Here is a 23445-nt window from a genome sequence, read left to right on the forward strand (position 1 = left end):
TAGCCCATGAAAATAATAACCATCAAGTAGGAAATCTAAAATTTCATCAGTAAGTGGATTAAGCCTAAACTTGGCTTTAATAAATCTCAGCAGCTTTACTAAGAATGTAGTCGTTTTCTCAGTTCCTCTCCACATCGCTCCTGAAGATTTAGCTTCCCATTGTTCACCACAAAATGACGTGGTGCATCTCCTAAGTAGTCATTATTAATTCAATGAATTTAACAAGCTACCCAACCATGTGAGGGACTCTTCTTTTCTCTCTTTGGCTTGGCTTCGCGGACGAAGATTTATGGAGGGGGTAAATGTCCACGTCAGCTGCAGGCTCGTTTGTGGCTGACAAGTCCGATGCGGGACAGGCAGATACGGTTGCAGCGGTTGCAGGGGAAAATTGGTTGGTTGGGGTTGGTGTTGGGTTTTTCCTCCTTTGCCTTTTGTCAGGCACTAGAAGCAAGTAAAATCCTCTCCTTGGGTTCATTTTCAGCAAAGGTCAGAAGGTGGCCATCGTTCCATGAACCCTACTTGAGGACCCCCAACACCAATTGTAAAACTCCTGCAACACCTAAGCTTAATTCAGCTACCTCTGTAGATTAGGCCTAGGAGGTCTCTATCTTTATACCTGAAGCCTTTCACTGCCTAAACCTACTGAGCTGTCACAGAAATCTGGAAGAAAGGCTCAGAAATCGTGAGAGCGGCAGTTTGTCTATTCTTTAGTAACTGTCTGGCACACTCAAGTGAGCCAAGGGAAGATCTTCTATGTTACAAGAGAAGCAAAATTATAAACATTTTGTCATAAAAGGAAGCACACAAAACAAAACATTTTTTTAATACAGGTCCTTCCGACCTATGAAACTCATGCTGCCTAAATATACTCAATTAACCAACCAACATTTTAGTGGATGGGAGTAAACCCAGAGAAAAACTAACGCAGGTCACATTGAGAACCTCATAGACAGCACTGGATGCGAACCAGGGCCACTGGCACTGTAAAAGAGTTGCGCCAACCTGTATACCTACCTCCAGTCATACGTGCTGTCTTTGTGTTCTTCAGCAAAACTCAGTTCAGTTCCTGTTCAAGGAATTAATAGAACATTTCATTTTATTGAGTCTTTGTATTGTTACTTATAATTGTCCATGATCAAAAAACAGAATAACATTTCCCATGATAATGCTTTTCTCACCCTATTTCAGAACAGCGGTGCAGCTAGTAGAGCCACTGCATCACGTACTAGAGAAGGAGGGTCAATCCTAACCTCAAGTGCTGGCTGCTTAGAGTTTACATGCTTTCTTTTTGACCACATGGGTTACCTCTGGGTGCTTAAGTTCCAACCCACATTATCAAAACGGTATGGTTGCCACTAGCGTATAGACGAGTGGTAGAATTTGAGGGAAATTGATGATATTGTGGATAGAAAACAAATGGGATCAGGATAGGATTAGTGTAAATGGGAAGTTCTTGGTCGGTGCAGACCCAGAGGGCCAAAGGACTCACTTCCATCCTGTATATTTAAAGCAGTCTGTACTCCTGCTCTTTATCAGCTAACACGTCTTAACCCATCTTAATACAGGGTATTGTCGTACATCATACTCCTTGACCAACTCTGCTTTGAAAACTCCACACTTTCCCCACTCTTCAGGAAAGGTCACTGATCTGACTGGTTTATTTTTCCACAGATGCTGCTTAACTGGCCGAGTACTTCCAGCATTTCTAATGTGGTTTCCAGTTAAAGCACCTGCATTTTGGAAAATAGATGGGTCTTGTCCATTATGGTACAAATATGTCAATTTACTAATTTTAGGACATGTATTGGGAATCCTGGTTCTTTATATTTACTTTATCCATTCTGTCAAGGACAGTAAACTAAAAAAAAAGTTGGAAAAGGAGTGCATAAGTGAAATTTGGAAAGTGTATTGAATCAACAAGTGTAAAGACTCTAAAGAGGAGTTTTACAGAGAACTGGAATTAAAATGACAGTTTACACTTATGGTAATTAATCTAGTATGAGCATCCTGAACACTACACAAGAGTATTAGCACAAAAAAAAAATTGACACTGAGCCAAATTAAAAAATGTTTATGGAGTTTTTTAAAGATGGTAAAAGTAAAGAGACAAAGAGGTCTTAGAAGCAGCGTTCAGAGCTCTTAGAATGTTGATGCCTGAAAGCAGGACTCCCAAGAATGGAGAAATTAAAGCAAGAAACACTCAAAAGAGTTTGGAGGGGTACAGAATACCTGCGAGTGAACAAGTCTGATGGGATTGAAAGATAGAGAGGAGAGATCAAAAGAAATAAAAAAAGGTCACTGTTTGACCTGCAGCTGGTGTCGGCAAGGACAGCAGTTTTCAGGAATGCAAAAGATGTTGCAAAATTGCTCAACAAGTAAAAGGAAGCAAAGGAGCAGGAAGCTGAAATAAGACAGAATCTTGGAAACATAAAGAGAGGAGGAGGGAAAAGGAATCAAGAGGCCTAATATTATCTAGTACTATAAAAAATAAAGGACAAGAAATTATAAGGAAACATAACCTAAAAGAAAATGGACTGTGGACCTTGTTCAGTTTCTTTTCAGGGCATGGGAGCTCCTTTATTGTTTATCCATGACTTTCAAGAAGTTGTCTGTGTAAATCAAATCCAGCGCTGCCAGAGATGCTGTAATGGCAGCACTGCCTCAGGTGCGGACCCAGGAGAGCAGGGAGCAGAGACATCTTGCTGGTCTACAGAGTCCTCTTGCCTAGTCCCAATGCCAACAGCTCCGTACAGGGTTTAAAGCAGCCTGTTAAAGAAGCCAACTATGTTTTAAGTTCCTGCAACCTGAGGGTCTGTCCCCAAGATAACAGCACCTCTGTTGGGCAATGTACCACGGGAGGTTGAAGACAGCAGACTGGCACAGGACATGAAAAACAGGGAGAGCACACTCCATTGAGAAGGAGATGCATAGGAGACAATACTATTGGACAGACACCACGAGAGTGGTCCAGTGAGGGGCTCTGGATCGGAAGAATCAACACAGACTATGGGCTGCTGGGGACTAGTAGTCGAAGGACCCACACAGGCTGCTGGAGACTAGCTCATGGGAACCGGGTATTGGAACCGGGACTCGATAGCTGCTAAAGGCAGGAAGGGCTCTCAAAGGACCTTGGATGCTGAGGGATTCCTGATCGTATCAGAGGTTTCACTCTGGAGCTCGGGTTGCTGATGGTTTGATCTGAAGTCTGTGCCACGAATCCACGGGCACTCAGTTTTTATGAAAGGACTTTCCCTTGCTTTTCCTTTTGTGAATGGCGCCAGGCAGTGCTCATGGTGATTCTTCGCATTACGGCAGGCAAAAGTTAAAGTATACCATGTATTTGACATTTTTAATGTTTTATGACATGACAACTAGAGGAACCTTTGAATCTTTGGATCCTAGAATGTTAACACAGTTGCAGTGAATGAATGTGTATAAACTTAAAGGTGTGCAGCTAAATTTGGCAGCATAACATCCTGACAAGGCAATTCTCTGATTCATGATTGAATATTTTGGCAGAGAGGGTTGACACCTTGCTTGTTCTGAATCTTCACTGGGCAACACTGACATCACTGCTACCTGGTAGCAACTTCTGTGTGTAGGCACACATGGATAACTTGACTTCAGATTCACATTCCATGGACTATGCAAGGAAGTTCCAATAATATTTTGTAATCAGTTCTGCACTTTCTTTCACTTGCTTATTGCAATATAAACTTGCAATGCACGATGAAATTACAAGTTTAGGGATTGTTATAAAATGCCTCAAGCATCTGGTGATGGAATGCATCAAAGCACACCTCCCAGAGATGCTGGACCCTTTTCAATTTGCCTATGGAAGAGACCATTCCACTGACGATGCTATAACCTTGTCCCTTCACTCCATTCTGACCAACCTGGAGATCAACGCCTCACCCGACGGGCTGCTGTCATCGACTTCAGCTTGGCATTTAATACGATCCTACCCCGGAAGCTGGTAGAGAAGCTGTCCTTACTGAGACTCAACACCCCTCTCTGTAAATGGATTCTGGACTTCCTAATGGAAACACCACATTCTGTTCGAGTTGGAGTCCACTTAACTAGTGACCTATCATGGACACACATCTCCTCATTTGTCAGGAAGGTGCAACAGTGACTGCAATTCCTTAGCAGACTGAGATGGGCAAGGCTACCAGCCACCATCCTGTCAACCTTCTACAGGAGCTTTATCGAGAGTGTCTTGGCCGGCTACACCACAATGTGGTACGGTTGCTGCAGTGAAATGAATCGGAGATCAATCCACAGGACCATAAGAGTGGCAGAGGGCATCTCTGAAGTCTCTCTTCCCCCCCCCCCCCCCATTGACATGATCATTGTCTGAAGAGGGCATGCAAAATCATTGAGGATCCCTTCCATCCTGCACACAGCATCTTTGAACTGCTCCTGTTGGGAAAGGGATAGGAGTATCAGAGCCAGCACCACCAGGCTGAGGAACCGTTCTTCCCAAGGTCAGTGAGAATGCTGATCGAGAATCTCATATTCACACAACAATATTAATATATTTATTTATTTGTATATATGAATACTTGTCCTGGATATGTATTCTTGTCTGAATGTATGTTACATCTGGTTGTGTGTCTGCATGTTTTACACCGAGGACTGGAGAATGCTGTTTTGTTGGGTTGTAATTGTGCAATCAGGTGATAATAAATTTGACGACTCAACTCATCCATGGTTTCTTGTTGTCAGGCAGCCTATTGATACTCAAACTCGAAAGTGGTTGGTAAATAAACTTGGAAACAGGCATCATTAATGTATAATGGATCATATTTTTAGCCACAGTTGGATGAGGAAAAAATCAGGATAATGTAGCATTCAACAGGAGGTAAAGGTGTTGGGACTGATAAGAGGAAAATAGTATGAACTATATCGTGTGTTGAAAACATGCAAAAGACAAAAGGAATAGAGAGCACACTGCAGTTACAAATCAAATACATGGTCTTTCCTTGCAGGTAGTAAATGTACATAGAGAAAACTCTAATAGAGAATAATATTAAACCAATCAATTAACATTTAAACATGACTTTACTTGAAACAATGGCAGATCCCAGCTGAAGCCTCCTGCTTTCAGTCATAGAATCTGAAGCCATAGAGCATTACAGAATAGGCCCTTCAGTTCTTCTAGTCTATGCCAAACCTTTCTTCTGCCTAGTGCCACTTTCCTGCACCTAGTCCAGAGCTCTCCATACCCATCACATGTCTTGTAAGCAGACTCTCTTGGGGGTGAGACTAGCTGCTCATGACAGTGCTTCTTGCTGTAAAGGAGTTTGCATGCTTTGCAAACTAATTACAAATCTGTTGGTGCAGCTGTATTCATGCTTGTTTTCATACAAGCACTTTAACAGTCTCATGGGCCGGAAGGGCCTGTTGCCATGCTGTATGTCTAAAGTCAAAATTCATCTATCCTTCCTAGTTCCAGAATCATCAATTCTGGGAAAGAATGTGGGGATTTACTTTTTCCAATTCCCTCTAGATTTTATATACCTCTATAAAGCCACTACTATACTAAAAGGAATGAAAACCCAGCATATCCAGCCTATCCCTACAACTCAAGCATTCAAGTCCCACGATTAGGAGTAAAACACGAAAGTCGGCAGACATTGTGATGCGACTAAGGAGACACACTCTCATATCCTAAAAGTGTTGGAAAAATCTTTGGGAGGACAATAACTTGCCAATGAATTTTGTTCCATTTTCCATGTATATCAGGTCCTTTCTGAAGCTCGTATGTTTTTAAGCTTGTCCCTATTGATTTTTATGATAGAATGAAGGAAATCTCAGCAGGTACATTCTTAAATGTAAATCAACAACTTGTATAAAATGTTAACCGATACACTCCGCAGGAATTCCTTGGATTGACAATATTGGAGTATATATCTCACTCAACTGACTGTTGTATAAAGGCATCTCCACAATTATCTGCTGTGTTCTTTTAAACAGTGAATTTTGTTTTAAAATAATAAGATGGCTAAATGAGCTTTCTTCTCACCTCTCAGCCCTCTCCAGGATAATTACCTTAAACATCAATTCATATTTGTCAGACCGATCTTTGATCTAGATCAATCTTTCTGTCTTCACACTGTGTGAGAAGGCTGATTTGCATTCCACTTGGTGCCCTACATGGCTAGTGCAATTATTCATACAAGTATCTTACATAATAATAATCTAACTGAACAATTCAGAGGCTAATACAAAGTGCTGGACTTCAATGATTAGATCAATAGGGAATCAAATCACAACTCTTCAATGCAATATTACTCAAGGATACAATGGGCCAATTTTAACTCACCATCTGGTGGGAAATTAATAGAATAAAGTAGAATGCAGGATTTAAAATGAGCCAACATTATTCTATTAACTGAAATGGAATTTTAAAAAGTAATCTGTTTGATCTTATAAATTAGTTTAAATTCTTTCCAATAGCTCTGACAATGCTTGGGTAAAGCAGCTTTGCGCAGAGGTTTGACAGCTCTGAAAGTGCTCCTGGGACAACAGACAAGACTGGCTTATTGATCTGTGATGGACATTGCTGAAAGTAAACATTCAAAAACATGGAGACAGGGCCACACCAAAACTGACACAATTTTAATGATTGATGTCGTCTTGTCTGTTGTTTCATTCATTCCTCAGAAATTAAATCAGAAGTTTAGATAAAGTTTGAATAAATTCATGTGCTTAATAAAAGAAGCAATGAAGTTTTGGTCTTGCTGTAGATATTCTCTTCAAATTTTTTATTTTATTTGGCTGCAAGCATTTTCATTTTGCACTTCACTTCACTTATCTTATCTAAAGGGGAAGAATTCAATCAAGAATTTATGCAGCCTGATGTGGAAAATGCAAAAATAAACAAAACTTACCAATGAACTTTCTTTTTATTTTTAAAATTGATTTCGATAAATTCTAATTTTCTTTCTATGCTCCAATGAAAATAGATTATCATGAGTTTAAAGTTTTGCAGGCTTATACTTGTTACAATCTTAAAGTAAAATGAGATTACAACCCAAGAAATGTCATGCAATTTCAGCAAAGTTATAAAGCTGTGGAAAACGAGCAGAGGTCCTGCCAGGTAGAATGAGTTCAAAAGAATTAGGTCATTAGAGATATCCTTAAGTTAAATGGATACTGGCAGCTAATTAACACGAGATGTTTTCAGAACTAAATGTTTTAATTGCATTTGTCCTGAAAGAAATAAATAAAATAAATGATTGATTAGATTGTTGTTTTGTGGCTCTTGACTATTTATTCACTGGGGGGGTTTATTGTTTCCTGCTCTTTTCACTTGTTTGTATTTTTCCTGCCATTTGCTTTCCTGTCTGAGTTGCACTGCAGACTAGCTGCCTGATTGGGAGACAGTAATTTATTGCTTGAAATGAGTCTTGACATACAACAGCTTAAGTGAAAAAGAATGCAGAACCATATGAAATATGTCTTGTAAAAAATGTGAACCTTTCACCATTTGAACTCAAAAGTATCCCCCCCCCCCCCACCCCCACCCCCACCAATGCCTTAGGAATCTGGCAGATGTATGCCTGGCAAGAAAATGTAAAGAATTATGATTATAACATTTTATAACAACAGCCAATATATATTCTAATAAATTACATACATGGAAAGAAAACAATATGTTATGCTTTTAAATAACTAGCTTGGTTGTTCCTATCCAAGTTGGAGAAACCCTTTTTTTAAAACATTATCTGGGGCTTTAGTTTGTGGAGCTGGTTTCCCCTTCTGATCTTCTCTTATATTTGATTATGCTTAATCTGTATCTTAACTACATTTACCTGCCTGCTTTGTATTCTTTTTACCTTTGCTAATTGAGCTTTGTCATTCAATTTTAATTTTTACTTGTAATCTAAGCCAATTGCTAGTCTGGCAGGAAAGAGTTCCACATCTGAACAAAGAAGTGTTTTCTCTGAATACCCAAACTTAAGTAAATGGTCTGTTTTCTGGACTCACTTTCAGAGGAAATAATTTTTCCTTCTTTATCCTATCAATTCCCTTCATCACTTTAAGCGTGTCAAGTATTCACCTCTTAATCCTTCACAAGGTTTAAGAGGATATCATATTTTAAAGCATCTAAGGAACACCACTTAATTGTGTTGTCGTTTATATGTTACTAAGAATACTGGTCACCCCATCTTCAAGAATTTCTGTTTATTTTTAAAAATCTTGATGATCTTTTGGAGGGTAAAGATGAAAATTATATTCCGATATTGCAATTCCATATAAACTAGATTATGAATTCAGCAATTGAGGCCTTTCTGCGCCATGCAACATTTGGCAGAGTATGCAAGTCTGAAGATGCTGGGGTTAGTGCAGCACATAGAAGTATTAGAGAAAGTCAGTAGGGAAAGCAATCGGCAGTCGACATTTTGAGCCTCATCCGCTCTTCAGGTTGTCGAAAGCCAGAGGGGGAAGAAGAGAAAGTAGCTGAGAGGTGATGGAGGAGAAAGATAGGAAAGAGGAAGGAAGGGGTTGTGGAGCTAAAGGAAGGGTGTTAAGGGGATTCAGCAAAGCAAGCAGATGAGGAGAGGGGTTTATTGGAAATTGGAGGTCGATATTGATGCCATCTGCCCAGAGGCTGTTGAGATGGAATACAAGGTGTTGTTCATCCAATTTATGGGTGGCCTCAAACTGGCATGATATAAGGTCAAGGACAGATGTGTCAGTGTGGCAATGCTTTTTTGGAATTGAAGTGGCTGGCCACAGGAAGGTCAGAGTGTTGCAATGGCCAGAGCAAAGGCGGTCACCAAGTGATCTAGATCCACCTCTAGGGTTGTCGACCAATGAAGGTAATCAGTACAAGCTTTCTGAAAATGTTTGAATATTTGCTTTGTGATTACTTATTAATTAAGAGGCTCTTACTGTGCAATTATGATTAAGAAAATTAGCATCATTTAATTCACAGTCATTTATCTTTTTTAAATATGATTTTGAAGCCAGTCAGGCACGTATCTGTGAGAGAGCTAGTGTCTTCCCTTGCTCTGCAGAGGTATGCTCAATAACGAATTATCCTTTAGTCAATACCACAATATACTGGATTTCAAGATTTATATGTCTAAAAAGGCAATCGTTTTCTGAAATGACAGTATCATTTTAATCGCTTTAGGAATGTTAAATTTAGCAAGGTGACACGAGAAGTAGGGCTACGTCATTGATTAGATGTTCAGAGAGACAAGAGGAAATGACAAGTGTCATCCCATTGGTGAAAACTTTTTTGTGTTTCTAATGATTCTAATTCTCTAATACAGTGTCTCACGTACTGGGTTCCGCGGAAAGGTGCAGGGGTTCCGCGGAAGAAACGAGTAGATGAGTAGTAAGAACTAAAACTTGTAATGACTGTTTTTATTTAATTTAAATTTAAATTTAAATTACTTTTATCTGTGTTTCCAAACAGTTCCCTCGACGCTAACAAAAAAATTGGTGTCTTGTGGCCTGACATCAGCAGTGCAGACACAAGGCCTCAAAATGCCACCTTAAACCAATGAGACACAGATTTCTTTTGGCATGAGGCAGCCACATTTTTAAAATTTAAACTGCCTCCCCCTCGCTCACTTGCACGCTTGCTCCCTCCCTTTCCTTGCTGAGGTGGGTGTGGGAACTAGTGATGGAGTTGGCGTGGGCACCAGAATGTTGTTGGTCGGGACCGGGTCCTGCGCCAATAGGGGGCTGTGGTATGTTTGCAGTCGGGGTCACCAGCGGAGGCAACGATGGCTCCAGCACCTGGTCAGTGGGGATGGGGGTTAGCAATGGAGGTGTTGGAAGCTCGGGCCTGTGTGCAGCAGGGACCAGGATGCAAACCCACATTGGAGGCATCAGGAGCTCCACCTGAGGGAAGCCAGGGCCAAGGTGGATATCTGCATCAGAGGTGATGGGATATTCGGCCTCTGGGTGGCTGGGGACGGGTTGGAAACCTGCTCCTGGAAGGTCGGTGATGGTGGGCATTTGGAGTCTGGGAGGTCAGTGATATTTGTATTTGCAACTTGGTTAATATTCAGTTGAAACAAAATAATCAAATTCTGAAGAAATGGGATTTTGCAAGCACTGCCTCGGATTGTTTACTGTTTAAGAAAAATAAGTTCATTTAAATAAGACTCAACCATGCCCAAACTAGAAATTGACAACATTCTATTTCTGGTCAGCTTCCAGTTTGTAACTAGGGGGTTCTGTGATTTCCAAGTGATCCCCAAAATGGTTCCACGAGCAAAAAGGTTTAGGAGGAAGCCCTGCACTAATGTTTTGGATAATATCGGACTTTGAAAATAACAAATGTAGGACAGGCAATGGGAATTTATTCTCAAGATTAAAATTAATTAATTAGAGTTTTGGAATGTCTCAATTTATCAGAAAGAGAAGAATTGATGAACGGCATAAGCTTTTTGAAATCTTCAGACATGGATCCCATTGTGCAAACCAAAAGAAAACTGCAGAAAAACAGAAATTTCGAGAAGTATTCAGCAGGTCATGCAGCATTTTTGAAGAGAAACAAAGTTATTTGGTCAGACCAGATAGTTCTGGAAATAATTTTCCAGATACATTACGTTACATGTGGACAAGATACCCAATTTTCAAAAAATTCTCTAAATTTTAGCTTTCTTCAATAAAGAACAAAGGCTTTGTGAATTATAAAATGGGATATGGGTTTGTCACCAGACACAATTCGTAAGCTAAGTTCAACGTTCCTAAACCAATTAAAATGAAACTAATCTCAGAAATTTATCGTCTTTTTAGATGGAGTCACAAAAATTCCAAGACCTGTTATACCTATTCTTACTGTAGCTAGTGGTATCAAATTTTGTACAGACTGATGCAACACTTACGCCCAAAATAATTGTGCATGCAAACAACACAAACAAAAGTGGATCCCAATGTTAGACGATTTTGCATCAAATGTCTTCAAGTCAGGACACAGTAATTTCATAAATTTTTTAATCTTTTCTTCTTGTAATCCACCTTGTCAGCGCCATTTAAATTTGAGAGGGTAGCAGATTATCAATGTAACTATCTAATTGGCCTGGAGGATGGTCTATTGTTGAAATTATTTTATTAACATGAAGAAATAGGGACAATGTATGCCCAAAGGAACTGCAACAGAGATAAAACTCTGACTTTCTCTTCCCCCGCCCCATTAACTTGTAAAAGATGGGTGTTACTTGATGGGTGCAGATTTGGTCCTCCTACTACTGCACCTACCAGACCACCTAATGTGAATTTTCACCACTATGTTTTTTTTATTTCAACATGTGACTATCCATCTATGGAAATAAATGCTGTCATTGGTTCTGTACTTGCAGTGCATACGTCTCTAACATTTGAGAGCTAATATAACAAAGCTCCTTTCAGTGTTGGTACATGAAAAAAGATGTTTCAAAATTCTGTCTGACACATTTGTTTTGGAACACATTTGAAAAGTGTTGGTTCCATTGAGCAATGAAATACATGCACTGGTAGTGTTTGTCTATAATTGTTTGGAGCTGGATTTTGAAGCTATTTGGAGCAGCATTTCCTTAGTAAAATAAAATCTCTGAAAACATTAGTGATGGGAAAGCCAGTGTAGCATTTCAAAGTTCCGAGCATCATTTTATGTAATTGAAACAGAAAATGCTTGACATATCCAGCCAGCCAGGCATAATTTATGAATTAATTAGCCTAAATCAGAAGATGATTGCTCTTAACATTTATGCTGCGCTTTAGTGAAACTGCACAGGCCAAAGACTGGTCTTAATGAAAGTGGGACAGAAAATTCAAGTATAAGAAAACTGGAAGCTTTGGCTCATCCTTGCAATACACTCCCCAAAACATTCATCCCATGTAAGTTTGGTTTCTCTAATATAGAGGAGACCCCATTTTCAAATACCAAGATCAATTTACCTTAGTGAAAATTCAAGTAAATCACTCTATCATCTTGAAAGAGCAATTAGGTCCCTGTGGATTGGGAAGTGAGGATGTATGAGGAAAGATACTGAATTTGCTGTGGTTGCATAGGATGATATCACGAGCAGTGGGATGGTTATTGGTGGAAAAGAAGAATGAAACACAATGCACCAGAAGGTCTAATCCAATAAAGAAAGGAAAAGGAAGATATGTCTGGTGATAACATTATTTTGGAGGCATTGACCATCACAGAGATCTCCTTTGTTAGAAGGTGAGGACCAGAGATCCCTACTTTCATTCTTCATGGAAGAAAAGGGGGTGAGAGCAACTGCAATGTTTCTTGCGCTCCGATATCATAAATGCATTCCTATTTGAAATCCACAAAACAGGAAGTTCTACACAATAGGAGCAATCAGGATTGAATATGATGATTTTAAAACTGTTTTCTTGTGGTTGTCATACTTGGGATATATCTTGAATTGAAAATAAACTGGAGATTCTCTCCAGTGGATCTTTATCATTGGTGTTACTGTCCATGTAGTTATTTCAAATTGAGCCCTAAACCTGCAAAATTTACTTCTGGGATGAAGATGAGATCAATTTGAAAAAAACAAAAGACAAGATTGTGTAAAATATTTTGAACATGATTATGTCAAAATTACTAAAAGTATTAGATCACTTAAAATTCATAATGTAAATGTGTTGAAAACTGTGGATTCGTAATTAATTGATCAGAATCACAGTCATGCAGCATGCAAACAGAATCTTTGGCCTCCCAAGTCCACAATCAACCATCCACACCACTACATTGATCCTTTCGTATTCTCCCCTCATTCCCATCAACTTACTCCATATCCTAGCATGCAACTATAGCAGGGATACAGGGCATGTAAGAGCCAAAACATGCATAATAACTGTGTTAGTCGGCATCCTGGGGTCCATAGGCTGGGCACGGCCATCTTGATTCCTGTGTGCATGCATGATGGGTTGGCATATTAGAATTCAATTGGAGCATGCACGGAAGTTAAGCGCCCTGACGATATTGAATTTGTGCCCTTAACTCTTGAGCATGCACCAACTGAATTGCAATACGCGGACCCACCATGTATGAGCCAACCGAAGACTCATGTGTGCATAAAGGAATCAAGATGGCCACGGCCACCCTATGGACCCTGCTGATGCTGACTAACAAAGTAAGTACACTAACTTCGGCTCTTATGGCCCTGTATCCCTGTTATAGTTTGTCAAATACAACATAAACTGCGTAAATTTATTATTTTTTTTATTATTTATTTATATTTTTTAAATTCGGTCATGCGTGGGGATGAATGTAAGTCACATAAGTTGCAGGCTACCTGTACAACTTTACCATCGCATCCCAACTCCTGAATTCAGTACTTTGATTTATGAAGGCCAATATGCCAAAAGCTCTCTTTACAACCCTATCTACCTGGGATGCCATTTTCAGAGAATTATGTATCTTATTCTCAGCTTCTTCTGTTCTACCACACTCCTCAGTGCCCTATTTACCCCATTTACTGTGTATGTCCTTTCTTGGTTTATTCTTCCAAAATTCAACACCACATTTCTCTGTATAAAATTCCATCAGCCATTTTCCAGCTAATTTTTCTAGCTGGTCCAAACCCCTCTGCAAGCTTCAAAAACTTTCTTTACTGGCCACAACACCTCCAATATTAGTGTCATCTTCAAACTTGCTGATCCAATTTATCACATTGTCATCCAGATCATTGATATAGAGGACAAACAACATGTTCCCAGCACTGATCCCTGAATCACATAACTAATCACAGGCCTCCAGTCTGAGTAACAATCATCCACCACTACTCTCTGGCTTCTCCAGTCTGGCCATTGTTGAATCCAGTTTACTACTTCACCATGAATATCGAGCATCTGAACCTTTCTGACTAACCTCCCATGTGGGACCTTGCCAAAGGCCTTTCTAAAGTCTATGGAGACAACATCCTTCATCAAATTTCCTGATAACCTCCTCAAAAAGCTCTATAAGATTGGTTAAACATGAAGTGATTTGGCGAGGAAACTCAAGATGGTAGTATTCTCATAGGCCTGCCTCCGTTGTCCTTGGTGATGGATGTCACAGGCTTTAAGAGTGCCTGGTTTCATAAATAAAGTGCATTTTGTAGATGTGTGCCAGTTGTGAAGGGCATCAATGTGTAGGGTATAGGTGAGGTGCTGATCAACCAGGATGCTTTATCCTGGATGACATTGAGCTTCTTGAAACTTGTTGAAGCTGCATGTATCCAAGCAAATGAGAATAATTCCACCTTCCTCCTGAACTTTGCCTTGTAGATGGTGGAAAAGCTTGAGGGCGTCAGAAAGTGAGTCACGCTGCAAGATGCCTTGCCCCTAATCAGATCTTGTCCCCACAGAATTATGTGACTAGTCCAGTTATGTTTTGGTTAATGATAAGGACTCAATAATAATGCCACTGAAAGTAAAGGGCAGAATCACCTATGCCTTTGTAGTCCATGTGCCCATCCAGGAGTTTCTTAAGCCTGCCTTCAACACATTTTCACATTAAATGGATTAGTTGTCTATATTTTATGGCATGCATAAAATGGCTATTTCTTTTAATAAAAAGTTGTGAATGGAATTGAATACTGTGCAATCATCAGTAAATATCCCCAGTGCTGACCTTAAAATGGTTGGAAGGGCATTGATGAAACAGTGGCAGATGGTTGTTCCTTAGACATTGGCTTGTGGACCTAGGGTATTAGCCTGGACAGTGACCTTCGAATACTGCACTGATCTTCCTTTATGCAAGGTGTGATTCTAACTAGTCTGGAGGTTTCACTTGATATCAGTTTATACAAGGATTTTTTGTGGTCACGCACATTAAATGTGGCTTTGATGTCAAGATCAGTCTCTCTCTTGCATTGCTCTGTTTTACACATTAAGCAAAAGGCAGGAGTGTGTGCGCAAGCGCGTGTGCGTGTGTGTGTGTGTAGCAATATGTATACCAAGATGTATTTGTGGGTGGGTGGGCATGAAAATAATTTGTATTACATTCCTGTGTTTCTTTTGGATTAAAATTAGTTGTTAGTTTCTTCATGCCAGATGAGAGTATTTTTAAAGTGATAAAATTTATGGCAAATTTCCCTTCAGATCAGACAGCAGTTTTCTTCATCTTATTAGCCCTGTATGATATATCAATATAGTCATCAAATGGCTATCAATTCCTTCATTTGGAAAAATAACATATAATTTAAGAAGTAACATCACAGTATTCAAACAAATTTGGGAACCGTACATGGAACACAATAGAGAAGTCCTACCGCGGACCTCCACCCCCTAAAATGACAGAAGGAGAAGAAGACGAAATGAACTGACCCAGTATGTAAAAGTAGAAGACACAAATTTCTTGTTTATTTTCATTGTGTGATGACATTGTTTAATGGTTTAATGTATCATATATGTTGAACGTTGAGTGGGTGGGGAGGGGGGGGTGAAGGAGGGAGGGAAGGGAGGGGGAAAAGGGGAGAAAATGACACTGTGTATATTCAAGAGGGAAATGTTTGTGTGTATTTTGGTCAGTATGGTTCATAGTGTGAAAATTTTTTTTTTAATTTTAAAATTCCTTCAGTGAAAACCTAGGTGGTCTTGAAAGATCTGTCTTGTAGGGATTTAGAAAAGATTGTTATCTTTGCATTATGAACATTAAATTTGCTGTCCTCCAACTGGTTTGGAATCATTTCTGCTTGCATCTCCTGTTTGACAGATTCTAGGATTCAAATCCAACTTGTGTTCCTTCTTCTTTCTTGTTTTGCAGAGATTTTCTTTAAATTGCACAAGTCAAGAACAGTGCTCAGGAAGAAAGGTCAACTCAATTCAGGTGGAAGGAAACAGTGATTTCTTCATAAATCATCTCGGTGTGCCAACTGTTCAATTTGCATATCAAGAGTCAGTATCATCGGTAACTATCTTTTTGTGCTTTTCTTTGTAAGTCAGTTTATATCATTTCAAAGTTTTTCATTATTTTATTATTTTAATTTATAATGAAGCAAGGTTGACAGAGTAGGGCTACTTTTTAGAGCGACGAAGTATGAGAGGTGACTTACTCATATATAAGATTATGTGGGCCATAGATCGGGTCGACAGCCAGCCCGGGGTGATAATAGCAAATACCAGAGGATATCTGTTTATGGTGAGTGAAGAAAAGTTTAGGGGAGCAGTCAAAGTTTTTTTTAACACAGTGTGTGTGGGTGCCTGGAATGCATTGCCGAGGATGGTGATGAGGACTGGTACAATAGGGACATTCAAAAGACTCCTAGATAGTCACATAGATACAAGAACAAATAGAGGACTATGGGCTTGAGGTGGAGAAGGATGAAATTGTTGTGGAGTAGGCTTACATTGGTCAGTACTGTATTGTGGGCTGAAGAGCCTGTACTGTAATATTCTATAGGTTCACGGAATACAACTATTTGGTAGGGAACCAGCTGCAGTGTAATGGTGAGAATACAGAGCTTAAAGCTTAACATTTTAATAACTGTATGAGTTGTAAATTGAAGGAATTTGAATTGAGTTTGCTAATAGATGCAGAATAGATCTAAGGTTGTGTTGACCTAATTGTGAGTGGCTATGCTTCCATAATCTCAATCACATTCCCTTGTGCAATTATTCTATGAATAGCTTTGTAACATCCACATTGGAGATTGTAGCTTCCTATTACTGAATCAAATACAACATTAATCATGACATTGGGCTTGATTGTATGTGATCCAACCTACTGCATGGACTCATTACCTGCAGCGCTTGCCTGGAAATTATCTGGATGCAGAGGGAAAACAAGCTGAGCTTCTATAGCTGAGAGGTATCCTGTGAAACAGAGAATACCCAATGGACTTCGACAGCTTGCCACTGTTATACGCTTTTATAAAGGTCTCAGATAGCTTTGTTTGCAAGACTACCTGAAAAGATTTTTTTAAATTCTTTTTTTAAAAATGCATTAACTACATTAAAAAATTCTTTTAAATATTCAATCTACCTTAACTCCAGACCTATAATTAAAATTATTAAAATAGTTCAATCTCTTATTCGCACTCTCCATTTTCAGCAAGGTCGGTGATAAAGCCGAGTGGATGCATTAGTCTGAGATGCAAAGACTCGTAGCTAATGGTTTTCAACGTTACCACCAGCTGTTAATCAGCCTGATAAGTTTAACTGTTGAATTTACTGTGTTCACTAATGTGTTGTGGAGATAAACTTGCATGGAAATAATTAACAGAAATCTTGAGAACTTGTCAATTGACACCAATCTCCGACTTCCATTTTCTTGCCATATTCAAATCCATAGACTCTTATGCATTCCAACTAACGTTTGTATGATTCAACTATTATTTTTGAATGGTGATAAAATACAGTCTACTCATAGCTCTTGGGAAGATTGGTTTCTTAAAATGGAGGATAAACACACATGCCACTGAATTCTGAAGTAAAAAAATGCAACAGTTGGACTACTTGCTTCTATAAATGTTGGGCAGAAAGCCTACTTTGGGGGTAGCCAGGCCTGTGGCGGGGAGTGAGGGGTGGCAGGGTAACCCATGGTGGCAAGTGACATGCGGTGGGGTCAACCTTGGCCATGGCATGGAGCAAGGGAAAGCAGAGTTAGCCAGGCCTGTGGCAGGCAAGGTCAGGGGGGATTTGCTAAAACTTAGCTTAGGCCTCGGATGGAAGTTAATATGCTACTGGTGAGTTTGTTTACTTACTTATTATGCTTGTGTATATATCTGGACTGTTAAACTGTAATTGGCGATTGGAAGAGGGCAGGTAGGAAATTTAAGTTCTTGGGAGTCACTATCTTATAGGATCATTCTGGACCCAACACACTAATGGCATCATGAAAAAAAGCACGGCAGCGCCTCTACTTCCTCAGGAGTTTACATAGGTTTGGTATGATATTGGGAACCCTTGCAAATGTTTGGTGGAAATTGTGCTGATCGGCTACATTACACACTGATATAGTGACACCAATACCCCTGAGCAGAAAGCCCTGCAAAAAGGTAGTGGACATACCCAGGATATCACAGGCAAAACCCTCCCCACTATCGAGAACATCTACAGGGAACGCTGCTATTGAGGAGCAGCAGCCATTATCAAGGATCCACAGCACCCAGTACACACTCTGTTCTCACTGGTACCATCAAGAAAGAGGTATAGGTGCCACAAGACTCACACTATCAAGTTCAGGAACAGTTGCTACCCCTCCACCATCAGACTCCTCAACAACAAACTCAATCAAGGACCCATTTAAGGACTCTTACTTTTACACTTTATGATTTTTTTTTCCTCTCTTTATTGCACAGTTAGTTGTTTACATTTCTTTATTTGTTGTGTATGTCGAGTATAGTTTTTTTTGCACTACCATTAAATGGTAATTCTGGGGGATTGTGAGTAATGAAGATGGCCATTGATCCCACATTAAAACAAAGAGAGGCTCACCCTTCTAGGCCCTTGTCTGCCTCCTTCTGACCCGCCTCAGCTGCCATTAGGCTGCTTTGCATAATCTGGTCCCTCTGCAGCAGTTCGGCTGCCGGGGGACTTCCTATATCTGTTCCTCCCTCAGGCCCAGCTCTTGCTGCTGCTCAGGCTCCGCCATTCCCCATCATCCCCTCAGCTTCTCTCCCTCCAACACCACTTTCTCCTCAGAGCCGGCTCACCTCTTCTCCTTCCTCCCAGGCCATGGAGCTCAGCACCCAGGTCCCAACGCCCTCAGGCCCCGACGGATCGGCAGGTTCCGACTCTCCTAACCCTTTCCCTGCTCGCCCACCCGAGCCGCGCCACTGCTGTCTCCCCGTTCACCCACCCAAGTCGCGCTGCTGCTCTCTCCCCACTAGCCCACCCGAGTCGTGCTGCTGCTTTCTCCCAGCTTGCCCACCCGTGCTGTGTTTTCTCCTCTCCTTCTCCCTGCTCGCCTGCCTGAGTCGCACTGTTGCTCTCTCTCCGCTAGTCCGCCCGAGTTGTGCTGCTGCTCTTTCTCGCTGCCCGACTCCTTGCTCTCTCCCTGCTCACCTGCCTGAGCCACATTCTCTCCTTGCTCTCTCAAGAACACCTGAAAATATACTGTACATGCAGTTAAAAAAAATGTTCAGTTTTCAGAAGTTTCCTATTTTTGGAATCAAGGAAAAACTTAGTTTGTACCATGGTAAAAGAGTGATCAAGGCATCTGTTTAGCAGAAGGTATTGGAGTTTTGGTTGTTGGATTCAGGGATATTTCTTTAAACCATGTTGCACTAACTTTCAACTGAAGAGTTCTGAAAGTTGGGCCTTTCCAGGCCATCATTTTGAAAGATACCAGCTGAGTTCTGATACTTCACTTATCAGATGGTATTTATACCACATTTTAAAGATTGATAACAGCTATAAAAAGGGCCATTTTTGAGATCATTGTCACATAGTTAGGCATGAGATTGCAACAACTCTGGCTTACAACAATAAGTCCATTGGTGGCTTTGTCCATAAATGTACAGGCTGACAAAATGGTGGTTGTTAGTAGATTTGAATCTCTGTTGTTGATTATCAACATACAGGAAGCTTGAATGAGATAAGTTATTTGCACTGGAGGTTACTTGTGGAGTGGTATTCCATATACTGAGATAGAAAGAGGCAGGGAATAATAGGCTTCTGCATCTTGTTTCAGATAGAGCCATAAAGCACTCCTCATTAAATAACAGTTGACGAATTAAAATGTGGACTTCAAAGAAAGCCATCACAATTATTGCCCAAAGATGACCGAAGGAGGCAAACAACTGCCTCTCATCAAACAAAGACTGGAAATGGAAAATGTCAAACAGCTTCTTCTTCATTATCCTCATAGGAATAGTGAACAAGATCCGAGAGCAAGCGCAACAATCTTTGCACCAAATCCAAAAGACACAAAGCCAATAAGCAACTTTGAATCCATTTGATATTGATTGTACAGAAAGATTACCTTTAGATGGCAGAGAATAAGGCGATAAAGGAAGTAGAGCATGTGGCAAGTGATTTACTGCTGAGAGCAATGTTGCAATGTCATTTCATTCTGCACATGTAGAGAGAGTTGTGTATGGATTAACTGGATACAATATTTAAGAGTGAAAGAAGAGTCTAGCATTCATCTTTTGCAATCACAACATATTTCAACAAAATGTAATCATTATTCATCTTTTTGCTCTCATTCACCTCTGGTGGAAAATGGTCACCCTTCAAACACCCTCTGTTTATGCTTGTTTGAATGTCAAAGTTGAGGAGTATCCAGGAGGCTACGATCATCTAACAACTTGTATTGTAAGCCAGTCAATTGATCTGTTTAAGCCATTGAAGTGCAGCTTCAAGAATCCAATAATGTGTTCATTATAATCTTAACAGCTGCATGCATCCTGTGTATCACTGCTCTGCCACTGCAGTTTACAGCTCTCTCATTGGTCTTGGGGAGTCAAGCTTGGATTTTTTTTCATTAAATGATGATGGTAATCATGTAAACAAAAGACATGTTAACTAGGAAGTAGCAATTTTTTGTTCGGTTCTATTTTCATGTCAGGGTGGAGAATTTTGTTTCTCCATTATTGAAATAAAGACTTTATTTTCAAATATCTTTTCTGCTCATTCTATGATCATCTTGTCCCACTTTTATACTATTTTAATGTACTTTTCTTTATTCTCATTTTGAATATCATTGATTTAATCTTTAAACATCTATTATTTTCTTGCAAGTTTGGAGGTTAATGGACATTTTTCATTTAGTGATTTTTAAACCATCTGGATGAAGAAATCTTTGCTTTACTTACAGTGTGTTAATATCAATATAAAGGCCATATATTTCCTTGTCAGTTGATAGATCACCTTGTATTATTTTCAATCCTAGATCAGCTTGAAAGGGCCGGTTCCACCTCTAGGTGGCACTGTAATAAAAGTTTTCAGTGTCTATGATGTCACACCTTGTTATATTCTTCAAGCTTGGTTCAGGTAACAGTTATGAAAATTCTAATGAGGTTCAAAACATTTTCTATTCAATAGTTAATAGTGTTGCTTTAACTTACGTTGGTTTAAAATACTAATTTGATGCATTATCTGTTAAAGTAGAAACTTAGCAGTTGTGTTAGTGCTGTCATTGAAAGTTAAAGTCAAAGACTTTACTTTTCTTCCTTCATTCTCATGTGTGCAATGATGATCCAACATATATCTTTGCATATGAAATGCTGAGTATAAAGAAAACATTAAAATGTTAGCCAGAGGTGAGGTCCTTGAAGACTGGAGAAGAGCTTGTGTTGTGCCTTTATTTAAGAAGGATGGCAGAGTCAAGCCAGGAAACAATAACCAGTGAATAACACAGGACAATATTTTTTTTTCATAAGATTTGCTTCCTGAAAAAAAAGGGTATTATGATAGATGACTTCAAACTGAACACAAAGATAATTTCAGGGAGTTGGAGAAACATTAAATTAACTTTTATTGAATTTGCCATGTTTAATCGCATAATGATGCTGACACATTGCATTAATTCAACTGACCTAAAAATATTTTACCACTGATTTTAATTTATACTCAGTATCTGATGCCTCTCGTGTCAGTGTCCAACAATAGTTGCCTAGCTGACATCCCGCGCCAGCTGCCCCTGCCCTGACGTCCAGTGCCGGGGGGCATGGGCAGTGGAGAGGGGGGCTGACAGGCACTTGCCAGATGATTGTCATCCCCTTAGCAGCTGCTTTCAGGTGCCTAGGGGGATGTCAGTGCTCCGGCGATTATCCCTCTCAGAGGAGGGTTGGAAAGTGCACCTCGGAGGTCCCTCCTTCTCTTTCAGGTGGCCTCCCAACAGCCGCATAGGTGTAGAATGTGCGGCTTTACATCAGGGTATTTTGGCCATCTGAAAGTGCCTCGAGATACCTAGAATTATGAGAGGCAAGGTTAGGAGGGTGTTTCCCATGGTCGGAGTATCTAAAACTAGAGAGCCTAGGTTTAAAATGAATGGAAGGAAGTTTGAGGGGTAAATTATTCACAGAAAGAGTATTTGGTATCTAGAATGAGCTGCCAGAGGAGGTGCTGGAGACAGGAAAAGTAACAACATTTTAGAGGTATCTGGACAAGTAACTATACCTAAATGAGCTTGGCTTAGAGGGATATGGAATTAATGCAGGCAAGTGAGATTTGTATAGATAGGCAAGATGGTCAGCAAGCACTTGTTGGGGTGAAGGGCCTGTTCAGTTTCATAGCTGTATGACTCTTTCATTGGATTCCTTAAAAACAAAAAAAATATGCTGGAACCTTGAAATAAACACAATCAAACGCTGGATGTACTTGTAAGTTTGGACAGCAGGTGAAGGGAGAGAAACAGAATTAATATTTCAAATCAGTGGCATTTTATCCGAGCAGATGACGTTAGAATTGGGCATGCTTTAAATTGCAGAGAAGGCAATGGGTTGAAGAGAACAAAGGGAATGCTTGGATCTGGCTGAGAGAGTGGTGAAGACTTGTTAATCAAGGCTGGCTATTCAGAGATGAATGAGAGCAAAGGAGAGATTCTTGAAGCTTGCACTTCAAAGGTTTAAATAGATCAATGGCTATTGTGTGATATAACATTGGATTTTCATCAACTATTGCATTGTCCAGCACTTTGACATCCAAAGCAAGGGCATATCTGAAAATTGCATGTATTCCTCTACAAGCAGGCCCTAAGAGGTCAACTGATTTTTAAATATAAGCATTAGGAATCTGGAAAAAAAATTTATGTATGGAAACTCACTTCTGAACATGCTTTGTAACTCGACAGCCATACAAATGAATCCATCCATGGTGCTGAAAAGGTTTATAATTCTTTCAATATAAAGAAAAGAATTTAGACCTTTATTACTATACAAAATTTTATCTATTACATGTCATGTTATTCTTCACGATATCTTCAATGTACCCATTTGTGTGAAGAGCAAGACTTTAAAGTACAACATGGAACTGATTGAAGAAATTCTGGTTTATATATTTGGTAAACAAGAGGGACTGCAAATGCTGGGAAACTGGAGCAACACAACATGCTGTAAGAACTCAATGGTCAGGAACTATCAGGATTCCCGATGAACGGTTTTGACCCAAAACATTGACTCCCTATTGCCTTCTATATCTGACCCACTGAGTTCCTTCAGCATTTTGTGTTGGTGGAGCACTGCATCAGACTTGTCATTTAGTAGTACTTCAGAGAAAAAAAATCAATGTCTGACTTTAGAGACAGATGGTAAACATAAAAAGCAAATCTTATTCATTTCATTGACTTGCCCATGAAAATATAGAAACCTAATTTGTTCTTCTTACCTTTTAGTAAAAGCATAATCTAAAATCAGAATTGAGAAATATTTAAGGCAGTGAAAAATGGAACATGGCTCACATATGCCATTTAAAATTATTCTTGCAAAATTCAGTTATTGCTGTTATGTTATTTATTTTGTACCTTGCCAAATAGTTTCACCAATCCATTTTGATCAGTCCTCAGTAGAATTCTGATTTTTCTTATGGGAGTAATGTCAGAGG

General features: G+C 39.7%; 1 protein-coding gene across 13 annotated transcripts in view; it reads left to right on the forward strand.

Annotated features, from left to right (window-relative positions):
* Positions 1-23445, forward strand: part of LOC138742470 (inactive N-acetylated-alpha-linked acidic dipeptidase-like protein 2) — a 658708-nt gene that overhangs the window by 537317 nt on the left and 97946 nt on the right. For all 13 annotated transcript variants that reach the window (XM_069896945.1, XM_069896944.1, XM_069896943.1 and 10 more), the window contains one exon: positions 15722-15865. In XM_069896945.1, the coding sequence (XP_069753046.1) occupies positions 15722-15865 (144 nt within the window). The remainder of the gene's footprint in view (positions 1-15721; positions 15866-23445) is intronic.

This window comes from Narcine bancroftii, chromosome 9 (genome assembly GCF_036971445.1).
Source record: "Narcine bancroftii isolate sNarBan1 chromosome 9, sNarBan1.hap1, whole genome shotgun sequence".
Lineage (NCBI taxonomy): Eukaryota > Metazoa > Chordata > Chondrichthyes > Torpediniformes > Narcinidae > Narcine > Narcine bancroftii.